The 27,907-nt window shown below is 37.0% G+C and overlaps 2 protein-coding genes across 3 annotated transcripts in view; one reads left to right on the top strand and one right to left on the bottom strand.

Annotated features, from left to right (window-relative positions):
- The window catches only part of LOC119868539 (melanoma-associated antigen 9-like), a 778,808-nt gene that overhangs the window by 291,133 nt on the left and 459,768 nt on the right, over window positions 1-27,907 (bottom strand). The window lies entirely within an intron of this gene.
- Window positions 1-27,907, top strand: part of GABRA3 (gamma-aminobutyric acid type A receptor subunit alpha3) — a 309,088-nt gene that overhangs the window by 93,240 nt on the left and 187,941 nt on the right. For both annotated transcript variants that reach the window (XM_038588582.1, XM_038588581.1), the window contains exon 3: window positions 13,585-13,706. In XM_038588582.1, coding sequence (XP_038444510.1) covers window positions 13,585-13,706 — 122 coding nt within the window. The remainder of the gene's footprint in view (window positions 1-13,584; window positions 13,707-27,907) is intronic.

Here is a 27,907-nt window from a genome sequence, read left to right as displayed (position 1 = left end):
ATTGTAGTTTTGATTTCCATCTCTCTCATGATGAGTAATGTTGAGCATATTTTTATGTGTCTGCTTGCCATCTGGATATCTTCTTTGAAGAAATGTCTGTTCATGTCTTCAGCTCTTTTAATTGGATTATTTATTTTTTGGGTGTTAAATTGTATCCATTCTTTATGTATTTTAGATACCAATCCTTTATCAGATAAGTCATTTGAAAATGTCTTTTCCCATTTAGTTGGTGGCCATTTAGTTTTGTTGATTGTTTCCTTCACTGTGCAGAAGCTTTTTATCTTGATGCAGTCTCAGCAGTTTATTTTTTCTTTTGTTTCACTTGCCTCAGGAGGCATATCTAGAAAGATGTTGTTAAAGCCAACATCAGAGAAATTACTGTCTTTGTTATCCTCTAGGATTTTAATGGTTTTAGGTCTCACATTTAGTGTCCTTAATCCATTTTGAGTTTACTTTTGTTTATGGTGTAAGAAAGTGGTCTGGTTTTATTCTTTAGCATGTAGCTATCTAATTTTCCCAATGCCATTGGTAGAAGAGACTGTCTTTTCCTCGTGGCATATTCTTGCCTCCTTTGTTGAAGATTAATTGACCATACAATTAAGAATTTATTTCTGGGTTTTCTAATCTGTTCCACTCATCTGTGTTTCTATTTATATGTCAGAACCATACTATTTTGATTACTATAGCTTGTGGTATAACTTGAAGTCTGAAATTGTGATGCCTCCAGTTTTGTTTTTCTTTTTCAAGATTGCTTTTGTTATTCTGTGGTTCCATACAAATTTTAGGATTGTTTATTCTAGTTCTGTGAAAAATGCTGTTGGTATTTTGGTAAAGACGGCATAATGTATAGATTGCTTTGAGCAGTATAGACATTTTAACAATATTTGTTCTTCTGACCAGTGAGCATGGAATGTCTTTCCATTTCTTTGTGTTGTCTTCATTTTCTCTTATCAATATTTTATAGTTTTCAGAGTATAGATCTTTCACCTCTTTGATCAAATTTATTCCTAGGTATTTAATTATTTTGTGAGAGAGAGGCAGAGACACAGGCAGAGGGAGAAGCAGGCTCCATGCACCGGGAGCCCGACATGGGACTCGATCCCGGGTCTCCAGGATCGCACCCTAGGCCAAAGGCAGGCGCCAAACTGCTGCGCCACCCAGGGATCCCTCCTTTAGCACTTCTTATAGGGAAGGTCTAGTAGTTATGAGTTCCTTCCTAGTAGTTTTCTACGGAAAATTTTTCATTTCTCCTTCATTTCTAAATGACAGCTTTGCTAGGGAAGGTATTCTTGGTTGACAGTTTTTTCTTTGAGTATTTTATATATATCATTTCACTTTGTCATGACTACAAGGTTTCTGCTGAGAAATCTGCTTATAAGTCCTATCAGAGTTCACTTGTATGTGATAATTCTTTTTTCTTTTGCTGCTTTTTTTATTAATTATTTTTTACTGGAGTTCAACTTGCCAACATATAGCATATCATCCAGTGCTCATCCCGTCAAGTGCCCCCCTCAGTGCTCATCACTCAGTCACCTCAACCCCCTGCCCACCTCCCTTTCCAGTACCCCTTGGTCATTTCCCAGAGTTAGGTGTCTCTTATGTTCTTTTGCTGCTTTCAAGTTTGTATTAATTCTTGAGAGCTTGATAATGTGTCTCAGTGAAGATATTTTTAAGTTGAATTCTGTTTGAGGATCTATGAACTTTCTGTACCTGGATAACCATAACTCTCCCCAGATTTGAGGAGTTTTCAGCCACTTTTTCTTTAAATAAAATTTCTATCCCTTTTTCCCCCTCTCTCCTCTCTTAATACAAATATTTTTTAAAAGATTTTTAAAAAGTTTTTTTTCATGAGAGACCTACAGAGAGAGACAAAGAGGCAGAGATGTAGGCAGAGGGAGAAGCAGGCTCCATGCAGAGAGCCTGATGTTGGACTTGATTCTGGGACTCCAGGATCACATCCTGGGCTGAAGGCAGGCACTCAACCGCTGAGCCACCCAGGCGTCCCCAAATATTGTTTCTTTTGATTATGTCCTACAGTTCATGTAGTCTTTTGTTCACTCTTTTTCATTCTAATTTCTTTATTCTCCTCTGACTGGATAATATTAAGAGACCTGTTCTCAGGCTCACAGATTCTTCTGCCTAATTGATCCTACTGTTTAAAGTATCTATTGTGTTTTTTATTTCATTCATTGTATTCTTCATCTCCAGAATTTCTATTTGGTTCTTTTAATGATTTCTAGTTCTTTGTTGAATTTCTCGTTTTGTTCTTGTATTATTTTCCTGAATTCATTGATTTGTCTGTGTTCCAAAGCTCACTGAGCTTCCTTAAAATCATTATTTCAAATTCTTTTTCAGATAACTCACAAATCTCCATTCCTTGGGGTTCATTACTGGAGTATTATTTTGTTCCTTTGATAGTGTCATATTTTCTTGCTTTTTCATGTTTTTGATGGATTTGCATTGATGTCTGTGCATTTACGTGTACTGTTACCTCTCCCAATCTTTTCAAATTGGCTTTATTAGTAAAAGACTTTCACGTATAGATGACTCTAAAGGTGCCAGCTGGGTGGGATCCAGCATCTTTGGTTCCTGAGAAGGCATAGTGGTACAGTCTCTATGCTATTCTACTGGCTGAGATTGCCATTGGCCAGACTATAGGGATCTTCTATGGCTAAGGCTATTGAGGCCCTGCAGGTAGTAGTAGCAGGTAGGGCTTTTTATATCTTCAGAGGCTGAGGCTGCTGGGGTCTTCCTGTTCTCCCCTCTCTCCTTTTATGCCCATGGGAAGAATTTCTAGCTAAGAAGATCCTTCCCAGTGCCTGGTTGGGTTTCCTGATACTCAGAACCAATGTTGTAGAATCAGGTCATGTGGAACTACCATAGCACCAGGGTCTTGGGGCATAGGCACAGTTGCTGCAGCTATGGCACTAGTATCTAGGGTGTGGGCCTACATATATGTCTCATGGAACCAGTACATGGGTCTCAGGGGATTACTGCTATAATTCTAGCTGGTAGGAGAGAATACAGCAGTGGCATGGGCCCTGGGATGACAGAGTACAGTGGTAGCTTGGATCCAGGGGTCAGGATGCTGTACTAGCACAATCTGGATATGGTTGGTCAAAGTTTCAACTGTGTCCTCCAGGGGAAGCCACAGGATAGCAGCAGCACAACTTTTTGTGGCCTGTTACAAACATATGTAGGGATTCAGGGAACTGGGTACAATAGTGGCAGCACAGCCCTGGCAATGTCAGTTGAGAGCCAAGTGACATAGGATCCAAGGAATGAAGCTCAGGGCAATGGTAGCCTGGTTGTAGCTCTTAGGGGTCAGACACCCAACCTGAAACCTTAGGGGTAGGGCTCACATTAGCAGTAGTACCTTGCAGTGATGGCTCAGAGCTTTGATTTATCGCAGTATAGAAGGAACCTGGCCCCAGCAGTTGGTCAGAGCCCTCTTTCTTGCTGGTGTCATCTTTTGTGCAGTAATTTTGAATTTGTTTTATTTGTTTTAATTTTTTATTTAAATTCAATTTGGTCAACATATTCTATATTATTAGTTTCAGAGGTAGAATTTAGTAATTTGTATACAACACCCAGTGTTCATTACCTCAAGTTCCCTCCTTAATGTGCATCACCCAATTCCCACCTTCCCCCACCCACCTTCCTTCCAGCAATTCTTTGTTTCCTATAGTTAAGAGTCTCTTATGATTTGCCTCCCACTCTGTTTTTGGCTTATTTTATTTCTCCTTCCCTTCCCCTATGTTCATCTGTTTTGTTGCTTAAATTCCACATGAGTGAAAACATATGGTGTTTATTTTTCTCTGACTTATTTCACTTAGCATTATACCCTCTAGTTCCATCCACATCATTTTGCAAATGGCAAGATATCATTCTTTTTTGTGGCTGAGTAATATTCCATTGTATAAATATACCACTTCTTCTTTATCCATTCATCTGTCTAAGGATATTTGGGCTCTTTCATAGGTTGACTATTGTGTATATTGCTGCTATAAACATTGGAGTGCTTATGCCCTTTCTTTTTTTAAACGATTTATTTATTTATTTATTTTTCTGTGACTTTTTTTATTTTTATAAATTTATTTTTTATTGGTGTTCAATTTGCCAACATATAGAATAACACCCAGTGCTCATCCCGTCAAGTGCCCCCCTCAGTGCCCATCACCCATTCACCCCCACTCCCTGCCCACCTCCCCTTCCACCACCCCTAGTTTGTTTCCCAGAGTTAGGAGACTTTCATGTTCTGTCTCCCTTTCTGATATTTCCCACTCATTTTTTCTCCTTCCCCTTTATTCCCTTTCACTATTTTTTATATTCCCCAAATGAATGAGACCATATAATGTTTGTCCTTCTCCAATTGACTTATTTCACTCAGCATAATACCCTCCAGTTCCATGTGGCTTATGTATACAATGGAATATTACTCAGCCATTAGAAACGACAAATACCCACCATTTGCTTCAACGTGGATGGAACTGCATGTGCCCTTTCAAATCACTATGTTTGTATCCTTTGGATAAGTACCTAAGAGTGCAATTGCTGAGTTATAGGGTAGCTTTATTTTTAAATTTTAGAGGAAATTCAATACTATTTTCCAGAGTGGCTGAATCAGTTTGCATTCTTACCAACAGTAATAAGGTTCCTCTTTCTCTGCATTCTTACCAACATCTGTTGTTTTCCTAAGTTGTTAATTTTAGCCATTCTGATGAGTGTGAGATGGTATTTCAGTGTGGTTTTGATTTGTATTTCCCTGATGCCAAGTGATGTGGAGCATTTTTCATGTGCTTGTTGGCCATTTGTATGTCTTCTTTGGAGAAATGTCTGTTCATGTCTTCTGCCCATTTCTTGACTGGATTTTTGTGTTTTGGGTATTGAATTTGACAAGTTCTTTATAGATTTTGGATACTAGCCCTTTATCTAATATGTCATTACAAATATCTTCTCCCATTCTGTAGGTTGCCTTTTAGTTTTGTTGACTGATTCTTTTGCTGAACAAAACCTTTTATCTTGAGTAAATCCCAATAGTTCATTTTTGCTTTTGTTTTCCTTGCCTTTGGAGGCATGTCTAGCAAGAAGTTACTGCAAACAGAGTCACAGTAGTTGCTGCCTATATTCTCCTCTAGGATTTTGATGGATTCTTGTCTCACATTTAGGTCTTTCATGCATTTTGAGTTTATTTTGTGTATGGTGTAAGAGAATGGTCCAGTTTTATTCTTCTGTGTTTGGCTGTGCAATTTCCCAACAACATTTGTTGAAGAGACTATCTTTTTTCCATTGGATATTCTTTCCTGCTTTGTCAAAAATGAGTTGACCATAGAGTTGAGGGTCCATTTCTGGGTTCTCTAATCTGTTCCTTTGATCTATATGTCAGTTTTTGTGCCAGTACTATACTGTCTTGATGACTACATCTTTTTTTTAAATTTTTATTTATTTGTGATAGTCACACAGAGAGAGAGAGAGAGGCAGAGACATAGGCAGAGGGAGAAGCAGGTTCCATGCACCGGGAGCCCGACGTGGGATTCGATCCCGGGTCTCCAGGATCGCGCCCTGGGCCAAAGGCAGGCGCTAAACCACTGCGCCACCCAGGGATCCCGATGACTACATCTTTTAAAACAGCTTGAAGTCAGGAATTGTGATGTCTCCAGCTTTGGTTTTCTTTTATTTTTTTTTATTTTTATTTTTAAATTTTTATTTATTTATGATAGTCACAGAGAGAGAGAGAGAGGCAGAGACACAGGCAGAGGGAGAAGCAGGCTCCATGCACCGGGAGCCTGACGTGGGATTCGATCCCGGGTCTCCAGGATCGCGCCCTGGGCCAAAGGCAGGCGCTAAACCACTGCGCCACCCAGGGATCCCCTGGTTTTCTTTTAACATTATGTTTACATTGTCATGTTAACATTAACCACATTATTTTGGCTATTTGGGGGTCTTAACTGGTTCCATACAAGTTTTATTTTTATTTATTTATTTATTTTTATTTATTTATTTATTTATTTTTATTGGTGTTCAACTTACTAACATACAGAATAACCCCCAGTGCCTGTCACCCATTCACTCCCACCCCCGCCCTCCTCCCCTTCCAACACCCCTAGTTCGTTTCCCAGAGTTAGCAGTCTTTACGTTCTGTCTCCCTTTCTGATATTTCCCACACATTTCTTCCCCCTTCCCTTATATTCCCTTTCACTATTATTTATATTCCCCAAATGAATGAGAACATATAATGTTTGTCCTTCTCTGACTGGCTTACTTCACTCAGCATAATACCCTCCAGTTCCATCCACGTTGAAGCAAATGGTGGGTATTTGTTATTTCTAATAGCTGAGTAATATTCCATTGTATACATAAACCACATCTTCTTTATCCATTCATCTTTCATTGGACACCGAGGCTCCTTCCACAGTTTTAGAATTGTTTGTTCCAGCTCTGTGAAAAATGCTCATGGTATTTTGATAGAGATTGCATTAAATGTGTAGACTTCTTTGGGTACTATAGACATTTTAACAGTTTTTGAGCATGGAATGTTTTGCCATTTCTTTGTGTGTTCTTCAGTTTCTTTCATAAGTCTACTGTAGTTTTCAGAGTCCAGATTCTTTATCAATTTGGTTAGGTTTATTCCTAGGCATCATATATTTTTTGGTACAATTGTAAATAGGATTGATTCCTTGATTTCTCTTTCTTCTGCCTCATTGTTAGTGTCTAAAAATGCAATTGACTGCTGTGCATTGATTTTTATATCCTGTGACATTACTGAATGCCTTTATCAGTACTAGCATTTTTTTTCTAGAGTCTTTTGGGTTTTTTACATAGAGTATCATATTGCCTATAAAGAGTGAAAGTTTGACTTCTTCTTTGCTAATTTGAATGCCTTTTCTTTTTGTTTGATTGCTAAGGCTAGGAATTCTAGTACTGTGTTGTGCAACAGTGGTGAGAGTGGATATCCCTGTCATGTTCCTGACTTTAGGGGAAAAGCTTTTTCTCCATTGAGGATGATATTTGTTTTGAGTCTTTCATATATGGCCTTTATGATGTTGAGATATGTTCCCTCTATCTCTACATGGTGGAGGGCTTTTATCCAGAAAGGATGCTATTTTGTCAAATGCTTTTTCTTCATCTATTGAGAGGATCATAATGTTCTTGTCCTGTCTTTTATTAATGTGGTGTATCACATTGATTGGTTTGTGGATGTTGAATCACCTCTACAGCCCTGAAATAAAACCCACTTGGTGGTGGTCAATAATCCTTTTGATGTACCATTGGATGCTATTAGCTAGTATCTTATTGAGAATTTTTACATCCATGTTCATCAGGGATATGGGCCTGTAATTTTCCTTTATATTGGGCCTTGCCTGGTTTGGGGATCAAGGAATTGCTTGCCTCATCAAAGGAATTTGGAAGTTTTCCTTCCATTTCTAATATTTGGAACATTTTCAGAAGAATAGGTGTTAATTCTTCTTTATATGTCTGGTAGAAATTCCCCTGGGAAGCCATCTGGCCCTGAACTCTTGTCCACTCACAATAATAGATCATCTAAGCAGAAGATGGACAAGGGAGCAGTAGCTTTGAATGACACAATGGACCAGAAGGAAATAACAGATATATTCAGAACATTTATCCTAAAGCAGCAGAATATGCATTCATCTCAAGTGCACATGGAACATTCTTCAGACTAGGTCACATACGGAGTTACAAATCATGTCTCAATAGGTACAAAAATATTGAGATATTCCATGCATATTTCAGACCACAATACTTTAAAACTTAAAGTCAACTACAAGAAACAATTTGGAAGGACCACAAATACATGGAGGTTAAAGAGCATACTATTGAAGAATGAATGGGTCAACCAGGATCTAAGGATAAATTTTTAAAATATATGGAAGCAAAAGAAAATGAGAACAAAACAGTTAAAAATGTTTGGAATGCAGCAAAAGCAGTCCTAAATGAAAGTATACAGTGACGCAGGCTTTCCTTATGAAACAAGAAAAGTCTCAAATGCACAACTTAAACTCACACCTAAAGGAGCTGGAAAAAGAACAGCCAATAAAGCCTAAATTCAGCAGAAGAAGAGAAATAATAAAGAGTAGAGCAGAAATCAATGCTATAGAAATAAAAAAAGAAATCAGTAGAAAAAATCAACAAAGCTAGGAGCTGATTCTTTGAAAGAATTAATAAAATCAAACTTATAACCAGACTTAGCAAAAAGAAAAGAAAAAATAAAATCATGAATGAAAGATCACAAGCAACACCACAGAAATACAAGCAATTATAAGAGAATATTATGAGCAATTATATGCCAACAAATTAGGCAACATGGATGGATGCATTCCTAGAAATACATAAACTACCAAAACTGAAACAGGAAGAAATAGAAACAAGAACAGATCTATAACCAGCAAAGAAATCAAGTATCTTCTGACAAACAAGAGTCCAGTCACTCTTGTCTCCTTGGTTTCTGTCTGAACTATGTTCATCCATCCTGTAACTGAGTGTTTTTATTCAGGCACACAACTAAATTTCAAGTCTCCAGATTTTCCTGACTCCTCCAACATGGACTCCCCACTGTTCCTTCCAGAGGAGGGAGGGGAGTCTCACTATGCTCCTGACTTTTGCTGGACCCCTGCCTGGAGAGTAGTCACACAATTGTGCGTCAGTTTGCAGTTTATGAGCAAAAGGCCGGTGCCTAGGCTGTTTTCAGCTGGCTTCCCCACTCTGTTGCCTGGGAGCTCTGCTGCACTCAGGCACCTCCCTTCTTCTTGCGACCCCGGGGATCCTGAGATCACACTGTTACACATGAGGTTTCTACCCATTTCACCACCTGAACACCTTTAAGCCATGGACGTCCCCCACTGTAGCAGACTTCTAAAAGTTCTGATTTTGTACTCCACAGCTTATAATACTTTGTGATAGACTCCATAAGCTGGCTCCCTCCACTCCACCATATCCTCTGACATATCACCCAGGATTCAAGTCTCCACACCTCCTACCTTCCAAAATGTGGTCACTTTTCTATTTGTAGAAAAGAATTGCAGCATTTCTTTTTCTCAATCTACAATTGATTTTCAGGTGTTCAGAATGATTTGATAACTGTCTTGCTGAATTCCAGGGACCAGATGAACTTAGGGTCCCCCACTCTTCCACCATCTTAATTCCTCCAATTTGTTTTATTTTTAAAAATCTCTTCTCTTCCAGGAGATATACAGTATTAAGGAAAATGCCATCCTTTTAATAAAGTAAAATTCTCTTCTCTTTGGGTTGTTATATGAACTGTATCAGCAGCTCCATCTGTGCCTCTCCTGCTTCCCCCCAACATATATATACCTACATCCTCAAGGTAGTTGAAATAATGCTGTTACTACCAATATCCTGGGCTTAGTCCCAAAATGGTTAATGATCTTAATTGTCCCATAGCATAAGGGTGCCTGTATTTCTTTTTGTATATTAATCCATTTATTGAAGTATATTTCCTTGAACATAACTTATTTTTTTAAAAGACTAAGAAGGTTCAGTTATACTACTTTTAATTTGAAATATAGTTGGCATACAATGTTATATTAGTTTCAGGTGTACAACATAGTGTTTTGACAGTTCTATACATTAATCTATGCTCAACAGGATAAGTATAGTTACCATTTATCACTATGTAATGTTGTTACAATATTATTGATTATATTCCAAAGGTTTCTCACTACATTTTCAGAAGTTTGTGTGTGTGTGGGGGGGGGGGGCGCAGCAGGGAAAGGAAAGAACAACCCTCAATATATATGGAGCTTTACCATTTACAAAGCAAATTTATATTTGTTATCTTATTTACTTATTTATTCCAAAACCTTTCTAAAATAGGATATTATTATCTGCATTTTACATGTAAGGAAATAGGTTACACAGTTAGTGGCAGATGCAGGACTAAAACTCTGTTCATTTTACTCTAATCCTATGGACTTACCACTATTACATCTTTAGAACTAAAAAATGACTAAAACTTCCATACCTACACATTGTATATGAATAACATTATTTTCATGTTCAAACGATGGATTATTAATATTAAATCCAATTGGTAATAACAGATATGAGGCAAAACAGGCACAGTCACATCAATTTTATCAACTTAATATGCATGTGGCTTTGAACAGTGTCTTTCTCTCATCAGTGTCTTAGGTGCTTCATTTGTAAAATGAAAACAAAATAGTCATATGATCTCTAAGTCTCTCCATAATTCTGACATACCAAGAGTCTTTGTTGTTCCCAAAGACTACTTTGGATTGGAACAAACTACAGAACTTTCAGTTCTGACTTGAGTTCTAGATTAAAGCTTCCAACTCTGCAATAATTTAGTGCACATTAGAAGAAAAAATAACCAATAACTAAGTGCAAAATCACAGAAAAAGCTATTGAAAGTTGCTTTGGAGTGATATTTAATAGAAATATTTTTTTTTGCTTAAAAGTTTAAAGGTTATTAGTGTGGAATTCTGCTAGCATAATCAACACATCAGCAAAGAATGGAAATGCATTGCCATGGAAGTTAGTATTTTAGTAAAAGAGGTAGCATAGTGTATTAGCCTCATATTCAAGAATTCTAGTTCCAAATTTTAGTTTTCCCCATTAACATTCGGGGCAATTAAAAAATTATGTTCGGGGGTTTAGAATTCCCATCTATCAATCCACCTGGAGTGGATATAATCTCTGAAGCCCTTTATAGTTCATCTATAACTCTGTGAGGATTCTCCTTTCTAACTACTTCAATAATCAAGGAAATTGTTTTTCATTCAATTTATAGATCTATTTTCCAGGAATTGAATTAGGCTAACCAGGGCTAAGGGCACCCACAATGAAAGTTAAGGGATAATGAGTAAGTAATGTGCACAAAATCAATTGAGCCTCTCTCTCCACAGCCTATGTAAGATGGATTCAGAATATTGGTGGATTGAGCTAAGTGTGGGCTGTCACCTGAAGGGTGTCTGTATTTATCTCTTCAACATATTAGTGTCAGTTTGTTAGCTCTGCACTATAGTTCTCTTCTTTCTTCCCCCTTCCCAATGAGGTAATGGTATCACTTCTAGTGCTCTGTCCACTAAACCAGCCAATCATCTCTACTCTCCTTTGGGCTCCAGTGCCTCTCTGGCCAGAGTTTTCTTTATGGTTTTTGGCTGATAGCGGTGCCAATATTTGTTGTTACTATTTGCATTTGAATAATGCACTGAAGTGCATACAGTACTATTTCAAAAAAAGAAAAAAAATCTTTGAATACTTCCAGATATTAAACATTAAGCCTGGCAATTTTAATATATTATTTAATATTAATACAATTTATATGTGAAGTTATTTTACTTTTAAAGATGAGAAAGCTATTACTAGAGGTGTCATATGACTTGCCTAAGGTCACACTAATAAATTCAAATGTATGTCTTTAGACTCTTTAGGCCAAGTTCCCTTTTTCCTTCTATATATATCTATCTTATCATTTGATGCTCTCAGCAACCCTGTAAGCAAGGGAATGATTACTTCTCTTGTTTTACCTTTTTTTATTCTCTATCACAACACCTAAACAGTTAGAGGCACATAGATGATGCTCATTAAAGTTGTATTGAATGATTAAGTGAATTGAATTAAGTTTATAAATTAAGGAAATTGAGGTCTAAAACGAAAGATGAATGGATAAAGAAGATGTGGTTTATGTATACAATGGAATATTACTCAGCTATTAGAAATGACAAATACCCACCATTTGCTTCAACGTGGATGGAACTGGAGGGTATTATGCTGAGTGAAGTAAGTCAGTCGGAGAAGCACAAACATTATATGTTCTCACTCATTTGGGAAATATAAATAATAGTGAAAGGGAAAATAAGGGAAGGGAGAAGAAATGTGTGGGAAATATCAGAAAGGGAGACAGAACGTAAAGACTGCTAACTCTGGGAAACGAACTAGGGGTGGTAGAAGGGGAGGAGGGCGGGGGGTGGGAGTGAATGGGTGACGGGCACTGGGTGTTATTCTGTATGTTAGTAAATTGAACACCAATAAAAAAAAAAGAATAAAAAAAAATAAAATAAAAACTTAAAAAAAAATAAAAAAAATAAAACTACTTTTCCAAGATTATCTGCTGGAGAGTGGCAGTTTAGAGTGAGAACTATTCAATTTTGATGTTTCTATTCTGTAGATTTTTCTCAGGGTCTTTTTCATAAAAGGAACTTTTGTAGCCACTAAGAATAAATATTTGTGGGAAGACATATAGATTCTCTTGAGACTCCTTCTCAACTGTTACCTTATATTTTTTATAGACATGACTGGCTGCATGCTGGGAACAATTATAATATATCTATTAATGGAAACTTTCTGGGTCTATGGTAAGAATGGAGATTCAATAGTATAACTTGTTTAATATTCTATTTCAAATTATGAATACAGCTGGGAGTAGAACCAGGATTCCTGGCTCTTAGTTTATTGATTCTACACCATGCTTCTTGATCCTTAGCAACAGCCATCTGTTTCACTATACCTCCTTTTCTCTTAAACTACCCAGAGAGTTTCATTTTTAGTTCTGTCAAACACAACAAGCCCCTCCTCACAAAGTGAAAGTATCAGTCAATCTGGACCTGAGTAGGTGGTTAGCAAAGTGCCTGGCGCTTGGAAAGGCTTACAGAAGGCATCCAAACTGGAGAAGCAGGCAGTAGCTGAGGGTCAACAGAAAATCAGAAAACTTGGATTCCAGTTCTATTTTCTACCTCTCACTAGCAATATGATTGTGGGCAGATTTGGTGGTGTCCTCTTTGAGCTTATTTCCCCATGTATAAAATGAGAAAAATTAGGGAATCTCTTAAGAGGCCTGGTAGCTTTAACATTTAATGGAGTACTATTGTTTTGTTGCTCTATCTCTATAGGGTGGTAGGTAGGTAGACTAAATGTACTTCAACAGTCTGTCTCGCTCTGTTGTTCTGTGAACTTATGCTTCTCTAGGTTAGAAAGGATAAGTTCTTTGTAACAATTTTCTTTTTTTAATTTTGAGGACTATTCATTCATGTACACAATTTGGTGAATACTTCTTGAAGATTTATTTATTTATTTATTTATTTATTTATTTATTTATTTAGGCAGGGTGGAGGAGGGATAGAGGAGAGAGAGTATTAAGCAGATTCTGGGCTAAGTGTGGAGCCCAACCCAGGGCTCAATCTCATGACCCTGAGATCACAACCTGAACTGAAACCAAGAGTTGGACACTTAACCAACTGTACCACCCAGGTGCCCCTTGGTGAATGACTTTATGATGGGTACTGTTCCCAAACACCTTCTGTTAACAATTGCTGTTTGTATTTCTTCAGTACTAGGTTGGGGGTAGAGCATATTTGGTTAAACTCTTGCCATTGCTGAAGTAAGAGCTCAAGTATAGTGACCACCATCTGCCTTTTATTACAGATAATCATTGTGATGAATAGGAAGCGCTGATTTGGTTAAGATACAAGGCTATTTAATTGGCCCACTCTTTTGATGGAAATCTTCTTAAAGTGTTTAACCATGTAATTGTTTCCTTTAAGAATTCTTATATTTTTATCTCTTTTTCTTCTACTGTCTCAGACTCTCTCCTAAGCATGCCCCAGATATTCCTGATGACAGCACTGACAACATCACTATATTCACCAGAATCTTAGATCGTCTTCTGGATGGCTATGACAACCGACTACGACCTGGGCTTGGAGGTCAGTTACTATTTTGAGATCTTTTCTTGCCTATTGCCATCTAAAAAGATTCTTAAGGTAACTTCAGCACTCTATTGACCAATGATTTTAGTGCAAAGTTGACTTTCTTCCCTCTGAGCACTAGAAATTAGTTCTAACCCTTAATTTTAATGCTCAATCTCTCTGGTGTGGTTTTGGAAACTTTTGAATTTCACTTAGCTAAATGCATATAGGGCATCATACCACAATATTTGGCCAAGCCCATTTCTGGTAACAAAATACCAATCATTGCCTGAATGGGAGGCATGGCCCAGGCATATCTGAGAAACATGCTTTTGTTTTCAAAACCCCAAGCACATATCAGCCTGAAATTCCAATGAGGAGCAAGCTAGTGGCTAGGTGAGATCTTAGTTGGCCACTAGTTTACTAATGTCAGCAATATGATCACAATAAGATAAATGTGCTGTAATACATGATGGGCTATATTGAAATGGTTAAGTATGCAGATGTGTGAATTTAATTTTTTCCTGAACCATTTGAGAACTAGTTGCAGATATCATACCCTTTTGTCCCTAAATACTTCAATTTGTATTTACTTAGAACAAAGAAATTAATTTATAAAGCTGATGACTAATAAAGTCCAAATAGTTCATTTTTGCTTCTGTTTCCCTTGCCTCTGGTGATGTGTCTAGTAAGAAGTTGCTATAGCCGAGATCAAAGAGGTTGCTGCCTGTGTTCTCCTCTAGGATTTTGATGGATTCTTGTCTCATATTTAGGCCTTTCATGCATCTTGAGTTTATTTTATGTATGGTGTAAGAAAGTGGTCCAGTTTTGTTTTTTTGCATGTTTCTGTCTAGTTTCCCCAACACCATTGTTGAAGAGACTTTTTTCCAGTGGATATTCTTTCCTGCTTTGTGGAAGTTTAGTTGACCATAGAGTTGAAGGTCCATGTCTGGATTCTTTATTCTGTTCCTTTGATCTATGTGTCTCTTTTTGTGCCAGTAGCATACTGTCTTGATGACACAGCTTTGTAGTGTAATTGTGATGCCTCCAGTTTTGTTTTTCTTTTTCAGAATTGTGTTGGCTATTCCAAGTTTTTCATGGTTCCATACAAATTTTAGGATGGCATGTTCTAGCTCTGTGAAAAATGCTGGTGGTATTTTCATAGTGATTGCATTAAATATGTAGATTGCTTTAGGTGGTATAGACATTTTAACAATATTTGTTCTTCTAGTCCATGAGCATAGAATGCTTTCCCATTTCTTTGTATCGTCTTCAATTTCTTTCATAATAGTTTTCAGTGTACAGATTTCTTGCCTCTTTGGTTGAGTTTATTCCAAATAAACTGGTATCTTATTGTCTTTGGTGCAATTACAAATGGGATCAATTCCTTAATTTCTTTTTCTGCTGCTTTGTTATTGGCATATAGAAATGAAATTGGTTTCTTTTTTTATAATTTTTTATTGGAGTTCAATTTGCCAACATATAGCATAACAGTGCTCATCCCGCCAAGTGCCCCCCTCAGTGCCCATCACCCAGTCACCACAACCTCCCACCCACCTCCCCTTCCACTACCCCTTGTTAATTTCCCAGAGTTAGGTGTCTCTCATGTTTTGTCACCCTCACTGATATTTTCACTAATTTTTATATTTTTATATTCCCCAAATGAATGAGACCATATAATGTTTGTCCTTTTCCGATTGACTTATTTCACTCAGCATAATACCCTCCAGTTCCATCCACGGGGAAGCAAATGATGGGTATTTGTCGATGAAACTGATTTCTGTGCATTGATTTTATATCTTGCAACTTTGCTGAATTCATGTATTCTAGCAATTTTTTGGTGGAGTCTTTTAGGTCTTCTACATAGAATATCATGTCATCTGCAAAGAGTTAAAATTTGACTTCTTCCTTGCCCATTTGGATGCCTTTTCTTTTTGTTGTCTGATTGCTGAGGCTAGGACTTCCAGTACTATGTTAAATAGTAATGATGAGTGGACGTCTTTGTCTTGTTCCTGACTGTAGGTGAAAGGCTCTCAGTTTTTCCCCAGTGAGGATGATATTAGCTTTGGATGTTTCATATATGACCTTTATGATGTTGAAGTATGTTCCCTTTATCCCTACTTTGTTGAGGGTTTTTATCAAGAAAGGATGCTATTTTTGTTGAATGCTTTTTTGGCATCTACTGAGAGGATCATATGGTTCTTGTCCTTTTATTAATGTGGTGTATCACATTGATTGATTTGTGGATGTTGAATCACCTCTACAGCCAAGGAATAAAACCCGCTTGGCTATGGTCAATAATCCTTTTAATATACCGTTGGATGCTATTAGCTAGTATCTTACTGAGAATTTTTACATCCATGTTCATCAGGGATATTATCCTGTATTTCTCCTTTTACCAAATTCCTATTTCCTAATTCCAAATCCAGAATTAAGGTAATGCCAACTTCATTGAAGGAATTTGGGAGTTTTCCTTCCATTTCTAATATTTGGAACATTTCAGAATAGGTATTCTTTAAGTGTTTGGTAGAATCCCCCTGGGAAGCCATCTGGCCCTGGACTCTTGTTTGTCAGGAGATTTTTGATTACTGATTCAGTTTCTTTGCTGATAATGGGTCTGTTCAAACTTTTTTTTCCTTATTTTATTTTATTTTATTTATTTATTTTATTTTTCTATTGTGTGTGTGTGTGTGTGTGTGTGTGTGTGTTTTCCTGTTTCAGTTTTGATAGTGTATGTGTTTCTAGGGATTTATCCATTTCTTCCAGAATGCCCTATTTTTTGGCATATAGTTTTTTCATAATATTCTCTGATAATTGTTTGTATTTCTGTGGTATTGGTTGTGATCTCTCTTCTTTCACTCATGATTTTATTTATTTGGGTCCTTTCTTTTTTTCGATGAGTCTGTCCAGGGGTTTATCAATGAAAATCATCAATTTTGTTAATTCTTTCAAAGAACCAGCTCCTAGTTTCATTGATCTGTTATGCTGTTTTTAATTTTAATTAATTAATTAATCAATTTATCAATTAATTAATTTGACAGAGAGCCCAGGCAGGCAGGGGAAGAAGCAGAGAGCCTGGTGTGGGGCTCAATCCCAGAACCCGAGATCATGACCTGAGCTGAAGGCAGATGTTTAACTGAGGCACCCAGATGCCCCTATATGTATATCATTTATTTCTGCTCTAATCTTTATTATTTCCCTTCTGCTGGTTTTAGGCTTTATGTGTGGTTCTTTTCCAACTCCTTTAAGTATAAATTTAGATTGTGTATTTGAGACTTCTTGTTTCTTGAGGAAGGCCTGTAACACTATATAGTTCTCTCTTATGACCACCTTTGCTGAATCCCAAAGGTTTTGAACTGTTGTGTTTTCTTTTTCTTTTGCTTCCATGTATAAAAAAATTTTTTTTCTTTAATTTCCTGGTTGACACTTTCATTCTTTAGTAGGAAGTTCTTCAACCTCCCTGTATTTTTGGCCTTTCCAAATTTTTTCTTGTTGACTTCAAGTTTAGTGTTGTGGTCTGAAAATAGGTGTGGTATGATCTTGATCTTTTTGTACTTGTGATCTATTCTGGAGAATGTTCGATGTGCACTTGAGAAGTATGCATATTCACCTGCTTTTAGGATGAAATGTTCTTTATCTGTTAAATCTATCTGTTCCATTGTGTCATTCAAAGACATTGTTTTCTTGTCCATCTTCTGCTTAGATTATCTGTCTGTATCTGTAAATGGGTGTTAAAGTCCCCTACTGTTGTTGTGTTATTATCAATTAGTTTTTTAAAGTTTGTTATTAATTGATTTATATATTTGGGTGCTCCCAATTTAGGAGCATAAATATTTATAACTGTTAGATCTTCTTGTTGGATAGAATTCTTATAATATAGTGTCATTCTTCATCTCTTATTACAGTCTTTAGTTTAAAATCTAGTTTGTCTGATATAAGGATTGCTACTCTAGCTTTTTTTTTTTTGATGCCCATTAGCGTGATAAATGCTTCTCCATACCCTCCTTTTCAATCTGTAGGTGTTTTTAAGTCCAAAATGATTCTCTTGTAGGCAGCCTATAGATGGGTCTTGCTTTTTTAATCCAATCTGATACCCTGTGTCTTTTGATTGGAGCATTTAGTCCATTTACATTCAGAGTAACTATTGAAGGATATGAATTTAATGTCATTGTATTATCTGTAAAGTCATTGTTTCTGTAGATTGGCCCTGTTCCTTTCTAGTCTTTGTTGCTTTGGTCTCTCTTTTCTGCTCAACGGGTTCCCTTCAATATTTATAGCAGTGCTGGTATAGTGTTCATGAACTCCTTTATTTTTTGCTTGTCAGAGATTCCCTGACAAGGAATCTTGTCTATCTGTCCTATTCTGAATGACAGAATTGCTGGATAAAGTAGTCTTGGCTGCACATTTTTCCCATTTAGCACATTGAATATACCATGCCTCTTTCTTCTGGCCTGTCATGTTTCTGTGGACAGGTCTTTTGCTCACTTTATGTGTTTACCCTTGTAGGTTAAGGACCTTGTATCTCTAGCTGTTTTCAGAATTCTCTCTTTGTATTTTGCAGGTTTCACTATAATTTGTCTTGGTGTTGAGGGGAGTTCTCTGTGCCTCCTGGACTTGAGTGCCTGTTTTCTTCCCTCAGATTAGGGAAGTTTTCAGCTATGATTTGTTCAACTAACCCTGTCCCTTTTTCCTGCTCTTCTTGGATTCATGTGATATGAATATTATTGTACTTTATGGAATTGCTGAGTTCCCTAAGTCTATGTTTGTGATCTAATAGTTTTCTTTTTTTTTTTTTTCAGCTTCAGTATTTTCCATAGTTTTATCTTCTATATCACTGGTTCATTCTTTTCTTCTTCCATCCTCTTTGTGATTACATCCAGTTAATTTTGTATCTCAATTATAGTGTTTTTATTTGGCTCTGACTAGTTTTTAGGTCTTTTATCTCTGCAGTAAGGGTTTCTCTGATGTCTTCTATGCTTTTTTTTTCTAGTCAGTGTTGTTATGGCTGTTTTTTAAATTCTTATTCAGACGTATTGCTTATGTCTGTTTTGAGAAAATTCCTGGCTGCGGTTTCTTCCTGATCTTTCTTTTGGGGAGAATTCCTCTGTCTTGTCACTTTATCTAGGTTTGTGTCTTTTGCATGTTATAAAACCTTTTCATGTTTCTTGCTCCTGAAAGTAATGCTGTATTAATAAGGGGTCATACACCATACAGGACCTGACACTTCAGGAAATGTTTCTGGTGTATGCTGTGTGCACTCTGCTGTTGGGTTTTGGTTGTTCTTTCCCACAGGTCAATGCTTGGCAGAGTTCTTCCTTGCTTTCAGTGTGGATGTGTTTGGACCTTTAACTAAGTGTGTTTTGATTTGTCTGTTAAAATAAGCCTGGTGAAAATAAATAAAGAAATAATATAAGCCTGGTAAAACAAACAAACAAACAAACAAACAAACAAACAAACAAACAAACGCCTGATCCAAAAATGAGAAAAGAAAAAAGAATAAGAAAAACAAGCAGACAAAAAAGTATAAGCCTGATTCCAAAGAAAAAGAAATAAAAAGAAAAAAGCCTAATCCAAAAAAGAGAAAAGGAAATAAACAAGCCAAAAATTGTAAACCTGATTCCAAAGGGATGGAAAAAAAAAACCCTGGTCCTATTTCCACCAGAACTGGAACTGACACTTTGAAGCACTCTATGACCAGTAGACCTGGTGCATGTGGGGGCCCTGTGCTGGTCCTCTGGGAGAGATACCTGCTGTAATGGCTCACAGTCAGTCCAACCCTACTAAAGATGACTCTGGAGGGCATGGGGGGTGGGGTTTGGTGTAAATGGCTCCACCTCCAATGGGGGGCGCTCTGTTGTTCCATGAAATCCCACCATGATAGTGTGAGACTACTCATCACATCACTCTCTTGTACCCATGAGGGAAAGTCACATCTACCACTGTTCAGAAAGCCCTCACAGACAAGTGAACAGTCTCCCCTCTTGTGTCCAAGGCTTCCATCAGATCCGTGCCCTCCACTTGCCTATGCCCAGGCCATCAGCATACCTGGATCCACACTCTTCTGTGTTTTATCTCTGGCATATGGCTGGGATTTAAAACTCCAAATCTTAAAAGAGCTGGCAAGGCACAGAGCCTCTCCTCTCCTCTAGAGAAGAGCCTCACAGCACTGTGTCTGGTGCTGTTTGGTCCCAGAAGAGCAGTTGCCTGGCCACACAAGTGCTTGGAGTTTATGGTGAAGCACCATAAAAAGATGAGACCAGGTTATCTGCCCTTTGCACATGATTGTGTCACTTGCTGATGAACGACCACTCAATGGTGCCTGGTGGGTCTTTTATTCTTGGAGAGGCAATATGTCCTCTTTCAGATGTACTCCAGGAAGGGAAACATTCTCTTCCAGTGCAACTCAGGGGATCCCTACACCATGTCCCCCACCATCCCAGTGGACAGTTGTCCACTGTCTGCTCCTTGGCCTCTGCCCTCTTTCTCCCCAAGTGCTGCTGCCCACCCAGCTTGACTCTTGTGAATGGTATGGACTTCTAAAACCTCAAAATTTGAGGTCCCCTGTTTGTAAAAACTTGTGATAGTCAGTTCCTCCATATTTCCCAGTCAGTGGTTTTGGGGGAGTGTTTTTATTGTGTGACATGATGCACTGCTCTCTCTTCCTTTCTCTCGCTCTTTCTCCTCTCTGTGGAAAGGCCCCCTCTCCTCCACAGCACTGTGGATTTTTTTCTCCCCCAATTCACATCTTTTGCACCTCTTACCTGCCATGATCTCTGCTTCCTATTGTGCAGATTGTTCTCTTAATACTCAGATCAATTTCCTAGGTGTTCACAATAATTTGTTGTTGATCTAGCTGTGTTTGATGGAATGAGGCAAGCCCAGGGTCCTCCCCATCTTAAGTCCCTCCCCAGTGTTATTTTCTAAAATAGGGAACATCAGATGAGGAACATGGCTATTTAGTTTTAGTCTATTTCTTTTGGAGTTGTGGTTGAAACATACAAGGTAGGGGAAGAGGTGGAAAATAATTGGTTGTAGACATGTAGAGTTTGACTACTCATGAAAAATATGGTCCTTCTGGCTAACATAGAGTAACAAGGATCATATTTACCTGTATCACTAGTTCTAAGCAATTTGACCACATCACTTTGTGTAATTGTATTTATGTTTCTTATTTGTTAAGCTTCTTTGTGAAAATTATAATTTTCATCAAATTTAGAATGTTTCAACATTTTCTACTCCCCTTCAGATAAACAGAAAATCTTAAAAGCAAACAGTAGAATAAGATGTCCAGAGGGAAAAATGTTAGAAGGACAGCAGACTTCTTGTCAGAAATAGGCAAGCAAGGAGCACCTGGGTGACTCAGTGGCTGAACATCTTCCTTTGGCTCAGGTAGTGATCCTGGGGTCCTGGGATAGAGTCCCACATCAGGATCCTCACAGGGGGCCTGCTTCTCCCTCTGCCTATATCTCTGCCTTTCTCTCTGTGTCTCTCATGAGTAAATAAATAAAAGCTTTTAGGGAAAAAAAGGAAGAAGCAAGCAAAAATGTAGTTAGCAACTGCTTTGAAGTACTGGAAACAACATGTCAGTCTAGAATTCTATAATCAGAGATAATATATTTTAAAAATATAGGCACAATAAACACCTTTTCAGATTCATAGAAGCTGGAAAAAACACCAGTATAAGTACTACAAGAAATGTAAATGGGTGCTCGGATGGTTAAGTGTCTGCCTTTGGCTCAGGTCATGATCCCAGGGTCCTGAGGTTGAGCCCTGTGTCAGGCTCCCTGATCAGCAGGGAGCTTCTCCCTCTCCCTCTGCTCCTCCCCAACTTGTGCTCTCTCTCTCATTCACTCTCTCTCCAATAAATAAAAAGATAAAATCTTAAAAAAAAAGAAATGTAAATGGACATGTGTCAGGCAGAAGGAAAATAATGCCAGATAGGAATATGGATCCATAAAAAGGAAGAAAGAGCAACAAAAATAAAGACATGAAGAGAAATCTCACAGAGGAAGACATAGACATGGCCAACATGCACATGAGAAAATGCTCTGCATAACTTGCCATCAGGGAAATACAAATCAAAACCACAATGAGATACCACTTCACACCCGTGAGAATGGGGAAAATTAACAAGGCAGGAAACCACAAATGTTGGAGAGGATGCGGAGAAAAGGGAACCCTCTTACACTGTTGGTGAGAGTGTGAACTGGTGCAGCCACTCTGGAAAACTGTGTGGAGGTTCCTCAAAGAGTTAAAAATAGACCTGCCCTACGACCCAGCAATTGCACTACTGGGGATTTACCCCAAAGATACAAATGCAATGAAACGCTGGGACACCTGCACCCCGATGTTTATAGCAGCAATGTCCACAATAGCCAAACTGTGGAAGGAGCCTCGGTGTCCATCGAAAGATGAATGGATAAAGAAGATGTGGTTTATGTATACAATGGAATATTACTCAGCTATTAGAAATGACAAATACCCACCATTTGCTTCGACGTGGATGGACCTGGAGGGTATTATGTTGAGTGAAGTAAGTCAACCGGAGAAGGACAAACATTATATGGTCTCATTCATTTGGGGAATATAAATAATAGTGAAAGGGAATATAAGGGAAGGGAGAAGAAATGTGTGGGAAATATCAGAAAGGGAGACAGAACGTAAAGACTGCTAACTCTGGGAAATGAACTAGGGGTGGTAGAAGGGGAGGAGGGCGGGGAGGTGGGAGTGAATGGGTGACGGGCACTGGGGGTTATTCTGTATGTTGGTAAATTGAACACCAATATAAAATAAATTAAAAAAAAACTATTTGGGTAATTTTAAAATAGTTTTTCCCCCAAATCTCTGTAAATGATAAATGACTACTTAGAGCAAAAATAGTAACAGTGTATTGTGTGGTTTGAAGTATAGATATGATTAAAGCAAAAATAGTAACAGCGTATTGTGTGGTTTGAAGTATATATATGAGGAAGACATATGACAACAATAGCATAAGCCCAGGAGAAGATGAAATGGAAATATACTGTTGAAAGTTTTGTATACTGCACATGACATAGTATAATATTACTTGTAGGCATATTGTGATAAGGATGTGTGCTGTAGAACTTAAAGAAAAATTATGGCTAATAAAGAATGAAATGTTATGAAATGGAATAATAAAAATAATTTATAGGAAGATAGAAAAACAGGAAAATGTAATAAAAATAGATGAAACAAATAGAAAAGCAATAGCAACCATATCTATGATCACATTAAATATAAGTAATTCAAACATCCAATTTAAAAGGCAAAGATAGTGAAGTTGGATCATTTTAAAAAGCAAGATCCAAAATTACTTACTGAGAGAAACCCACCTTAAATATAAAACTGTAAATAAGTTAAAAATAAAAGGCTGGAAATGTCAAATCTAATCAAAAGAGGGTTGGAATGACTATTTTAATATCAGAAAAAGAACACATTACAGCAAAAAAACATTGCTAGTAATAAAGAAGGCTGTTTCACAATGAAGGGGTCAATTCATTAAGAATACATAACAATCCTAAATATTTATGCACCTAATCACAGAGCATCTAAGCACATGAAGTGAGATGCCTCGGTGGCTCAGCAATTTAGTCTGCCTTCACCTCAGGTCATGATACCAACATCCTGGGATCAAGTCCTGCATTGGGCTCCCTGTGGAGAGCCTGCTTCTCCCTCTACCTATGTCTCTGCCTCTCTCTCTGTCTCTCATAAATGAATAAATAAAATCTTAAAATAAAAACACATGAAGCAAAGACTGAAAACTGAAATGAGAAAGAGGTGATCTCTAATTACAGAGGTTTCAACACTCCTCAATAAGCCATATAATAGCAGACAAAAAATAGGTAAAGGTAGCAAAAACAGGAACCATACTATCAACCAGCCTGACCTGATTGGTATTTATGGAATACTGTAGCCAATGACAGCAGAATACACATACTTGTCAAGTATACCTACAACATTGACCAAAATAGACCATATTCTTTGTCATAAAAAAATTAAAGGAACTTATATAAAGTATGTTCTCTGGCCACAATGGAATAAAATTAGAAGTTAAAAATAGAAATATATCTTGAAAATCCCCATGTACTTGGGAACTAAGAAATATACTCCTAAATAAACCATGAATCAAAGAAGAACTCAAAATGTAAAACTTTTTTCAATTGAACAAAATAAAAAATATTATATAAAGCAGTGCTGAGAGGAAAACTTACAACACTAGATGGCTATATCAGAAAATATTAACCTTAAATTAATGTTCTAAGCCTCCACTTAGGACATTAGGACACTCACTAGAAAAAAGAAGAGCTAACAAGAGAGATATAAGTAATAAATATAACAGCAAGAATCAATAGAGCAAAATCTCCAAGTCATGGCTCTGATTCTGAGGGTGAGAACAATGTCTCTGAGGGACAATTCTGCTTTAGTTACCAAGTGATAGATGAAGGGGTGTTGGTAGCAGCCCCAAGTTTTCTCAGCTTTCATTTTCCAGCATGGACCACTGACCCACAAACCAGATCAAGGGCACTTGAGACTACAGTACTCTAAGCAGTGCCTTGCCCAAATTACAGTCACTAGTAATGATGTACTCAAAGTGCTGAAAAAAAAAAAAAAAAACAAAACCAAGAATATTCTATCTGGCAAGGTTATTATTCAGATTTGAAGGAAACTTCATTTTCCAGACAAGCAAAAGTTAAAGGAGTTTGTCATCATGAAACCAGCCTTACTAGAAATATTAAAAGGGCTTCTTTAAGTGGAAAAGAAATAAGCTTAATTAAACATCAGAAAATTATAAATAAACACATGTAAAATATAACAGCATATGCATAAAACATGGAAGAGGATAGAAGGAGTAAAAAAACGTAGTTTTTTTTTAAAGAATGTGTTTGCACTTAAATGAGCATCAACTTAACATAGATTGTTATATACTTAAGATTTTATATATTGAAGCTCATGGTAACTGCAAACCAAAATCTCTAATAGATACACAGTAAGTAAAGAGAAAAAAAGCCAAACATAACACAATGGAAACTTACAATCACTGCAAAATAGAGCAAGAGAAAAAAGAAAGGAAAAGAGAAGAACTACAAAAACAACCAGAAAACAAGATTTCAATAAGTACATACCCATTAACGATTACTTTAAATGTAAATGACCTAAATGCTCCAATGAAAAGACATAGGGTGGTGGAATGGATTTAAAAAAGCAAGACTCACTTTTATGTTGCCTATAAGAGACTTGTCTCAAACCAAAAGACACATACACACTGAAAGTGAAGGGATGGAAAAAATATTTACCATGCAATTAGAAGTGAAAAAAAGAAGCATGGGCAGTAGTACTTTTATCAGAGAAAACAGACTTTATTTTTTAAATTTTTTTTTATCTTTTTGATTTTATTTTATATTTTATAGGGGGAGAGAATAAGAGAAGGAGAGGAAGGGCAGAGAGAGAATCTTAAGCAGGCTCCACCACACCCAGTATGGAGCTTGATGTGGGGCTATTTTTTAAATTGTTTTATCTTTTTGATTTTATTTTATATTTTATAGGGGGAGAGAATAAGAGAAGGAGAGGAAGGGCAGAGAGAGAATCTTAAGCAGGCTCCACCACACCCAGTATGGAGCTTGATGTGGGGCTGGATCTCACAACGCTGAGATCATGACCTGAACCAAAATCAAGTATCAGATGCTCAACAACTGAGCCACCCAGGCACCTCCAGACAAAACAGACTTGAAAAGAAAGGCTGTAACAAGAGACAAAGACAGGCATTACATAATGATAAAACAGTCAATCCAGCAGAAGGTATAAAAACTGTAGATATCTATGCACCCAAAAATGGAGTACCTAAATACATAAAGCAAATATTAATGGACATGAAAAAATGGTAATACAATGATAGTAGGGGATGTCAACATCCCATTTACATCAGTGGATAGGCCATCTATGCAGAAAATCAATAAGGAAGCAGTGTGTTTGAATGACACATTAGATGGATGGACATAATAGATAAATATAAAACATAAATCTTAAAACAACAGAATACACATTCTTTTCAAGGGCACATGAAATGTGCATCAGGATAGATCACATGTTAGGTCACAAACAAGTCTCCATAAATTTAAGAATATTAAAATCGTACCATGCATCTTTTTCAACTACAATGATATGAAACTAGAATCAATCACAAGAAAAATAAAAAGGAAAAAAACACAAATATGTGAAGGCTAAACAACTTGATACTAAATAACCAATGAGTTGATGAAGTAATCAAATTAAAAATTTAAAAGATACATGGAGACAAATGAAAATGAAAACTGCGTTCCAAAATCCTTGGAGCACTGTGAAAGCAGTTCTAAGAAGGAAATGTATAGAAATATAGGACTACCTTAAGAAACAAGAGAAGGGCAGCCCAGGTGGCTCAGTGATTTAGTGCCGCCTTTGGCCTAGGGCCTGATCCTGGAGACCTGGGATCGAGTTCCACGTCGGGCTCCCTGCATGGGGTCTGCTTCTCCCTCTGCCTGTGTCTCTGCCTCTCTCTGTCTCTCATAAATAAATAAAAATCTTTTAAAAAAGAGAAAGAAACAAGAGAAAACTCAACTTCTATCTAAAGGAACTAGAAAAAGAAGAACAAAGCCCAAGGTGATTAGACGAAAAGAAATAATAAAGATCAGAGCAGAACTAAATGAAATCAAGACAAAATCAATAGAAAAAACAATAAAACAAGGAGCTGGTTCTTTGAAAAGATAAGCAAAATTGATAAACCCTGAGCCAGACTCATCAAGAAAAAAAGAGAAAGTACTTAAATAAAATAAGAAAGAAAAAAGAAGTAGCAACTGACCCCACAGAAATATAAAGGATTATAAAATAACACTCTTGAAAATTATATACCAATGAATTGGACAACTTAGAAGAAATGGATAAACTCCTAGAAGCATATAATCTTCCAATACTGAATCAGGAGGAAATAGAAAATCTGATCAGACCAATTATTAGTAATAAAATTTAATTGGTAAGTAAAAACTACCAAAAATAAAATTCCAGGGCCAGAAGGATTTACAGGTGAATTCTATCAGACATTTAAGGAAGCATTAATACTTATTCTCTTTAATCAAACAAATAGAAGAAGAAGGAAAAATTTCAAATTTGTTTTATGAGGCCAACCTTATCCTGATACCAAAAATAAAGACAAAGGCACCACAAAAAATAAAAACTACAGGTCAATATTTCTGATGAACAAAGATGAAAAAATTCTCAACAAAATATTAGCAAACAACATTCAACTATATGTTAAAAGGATCATTTACCACAAACAATTGGGATTTATTCTGGGGATGCAGCTGTGGTTCAATATTCACAAATTAGTCAACATGATATGCCACATCAGCAATGAAGAATAAAAATTATATGATCATTTCAACAGATGCAGAAAAAGTATTTGACAAAATTCAACATCTGTCCATGATAAAAACTCTTACCAAACAAAGTAGGTTTAGAGGAAACATGCCTAAACATAATAAAGGACAAATATTATATGAGCTCATTCATTTGGGGAATATAAAAAATAATGAAAGAGAATAAAGGGGAAAGGAGAAAAAATGAGTGGAAATATCAGAAAAGGAGACAGAACATGAAAGACTCCTAACTCTGGGAAATGAACTAAGGGTGGTGGAAGGGGAGGTGGGCAAGGGGTAGGGGTGACTGGGTGGACGGGCACTGAGGTGGGCACTTGACGGGATGGATGAGCACTGAGTGTTATTCTATATGTTGGCAAATTGAACACCAGTAAAAAAATAAATTTATTAAAAAAGCATAATAAAGGCCACTTATTAAAGGCCAGCTAATATCATACTCAGTACTCATCATACTTAGAGAAAAAGAGTTGCTCACAGAATTAAATAACACTAAAATTTGCATGAAACCACACACACACACACACACACACACACACACACACTCATTTAAAAGAAGAACCCCAAATAGCCAAAGCCATCTTGAGAGGACAAAGCTGGAAATATCACAGTTCTGGATTTCAAGCTGTAGTAATCAAAACAGTATGGTGCTGGCACAAAAATAGATGCATTTATGAATGAAACACAATATGGAGCCCAGAAATAAACCCGTGTTTATTTGGTCACTTAATCTATTATAAAGCTAACAAGAATATACAATGGGGAAAAGACAGTCTCTTCAACATGTAGTATTGG

This window comes from Canis lupus, chromosome X (assembly GCF_011100685.1).
Source record: "Canis lupus familiaris isolate Mischka breed German Shepherd chromosome X, alternate assembly UU_Cfam_GSD_1.0, whole genome shotgun sequence".
In the NCBI taxonomy this organism is placed as follows: Eukaryota; Metazoa; Chordata; class Mammalia; order Carnivora; family Canidae; genus Canis; species Canis lupus.
The sequence above is the reverse complement of the archived record's forward strand: the minus strand, read 5'-3'. Positions and strand labels throughout refer to the sequence as shown.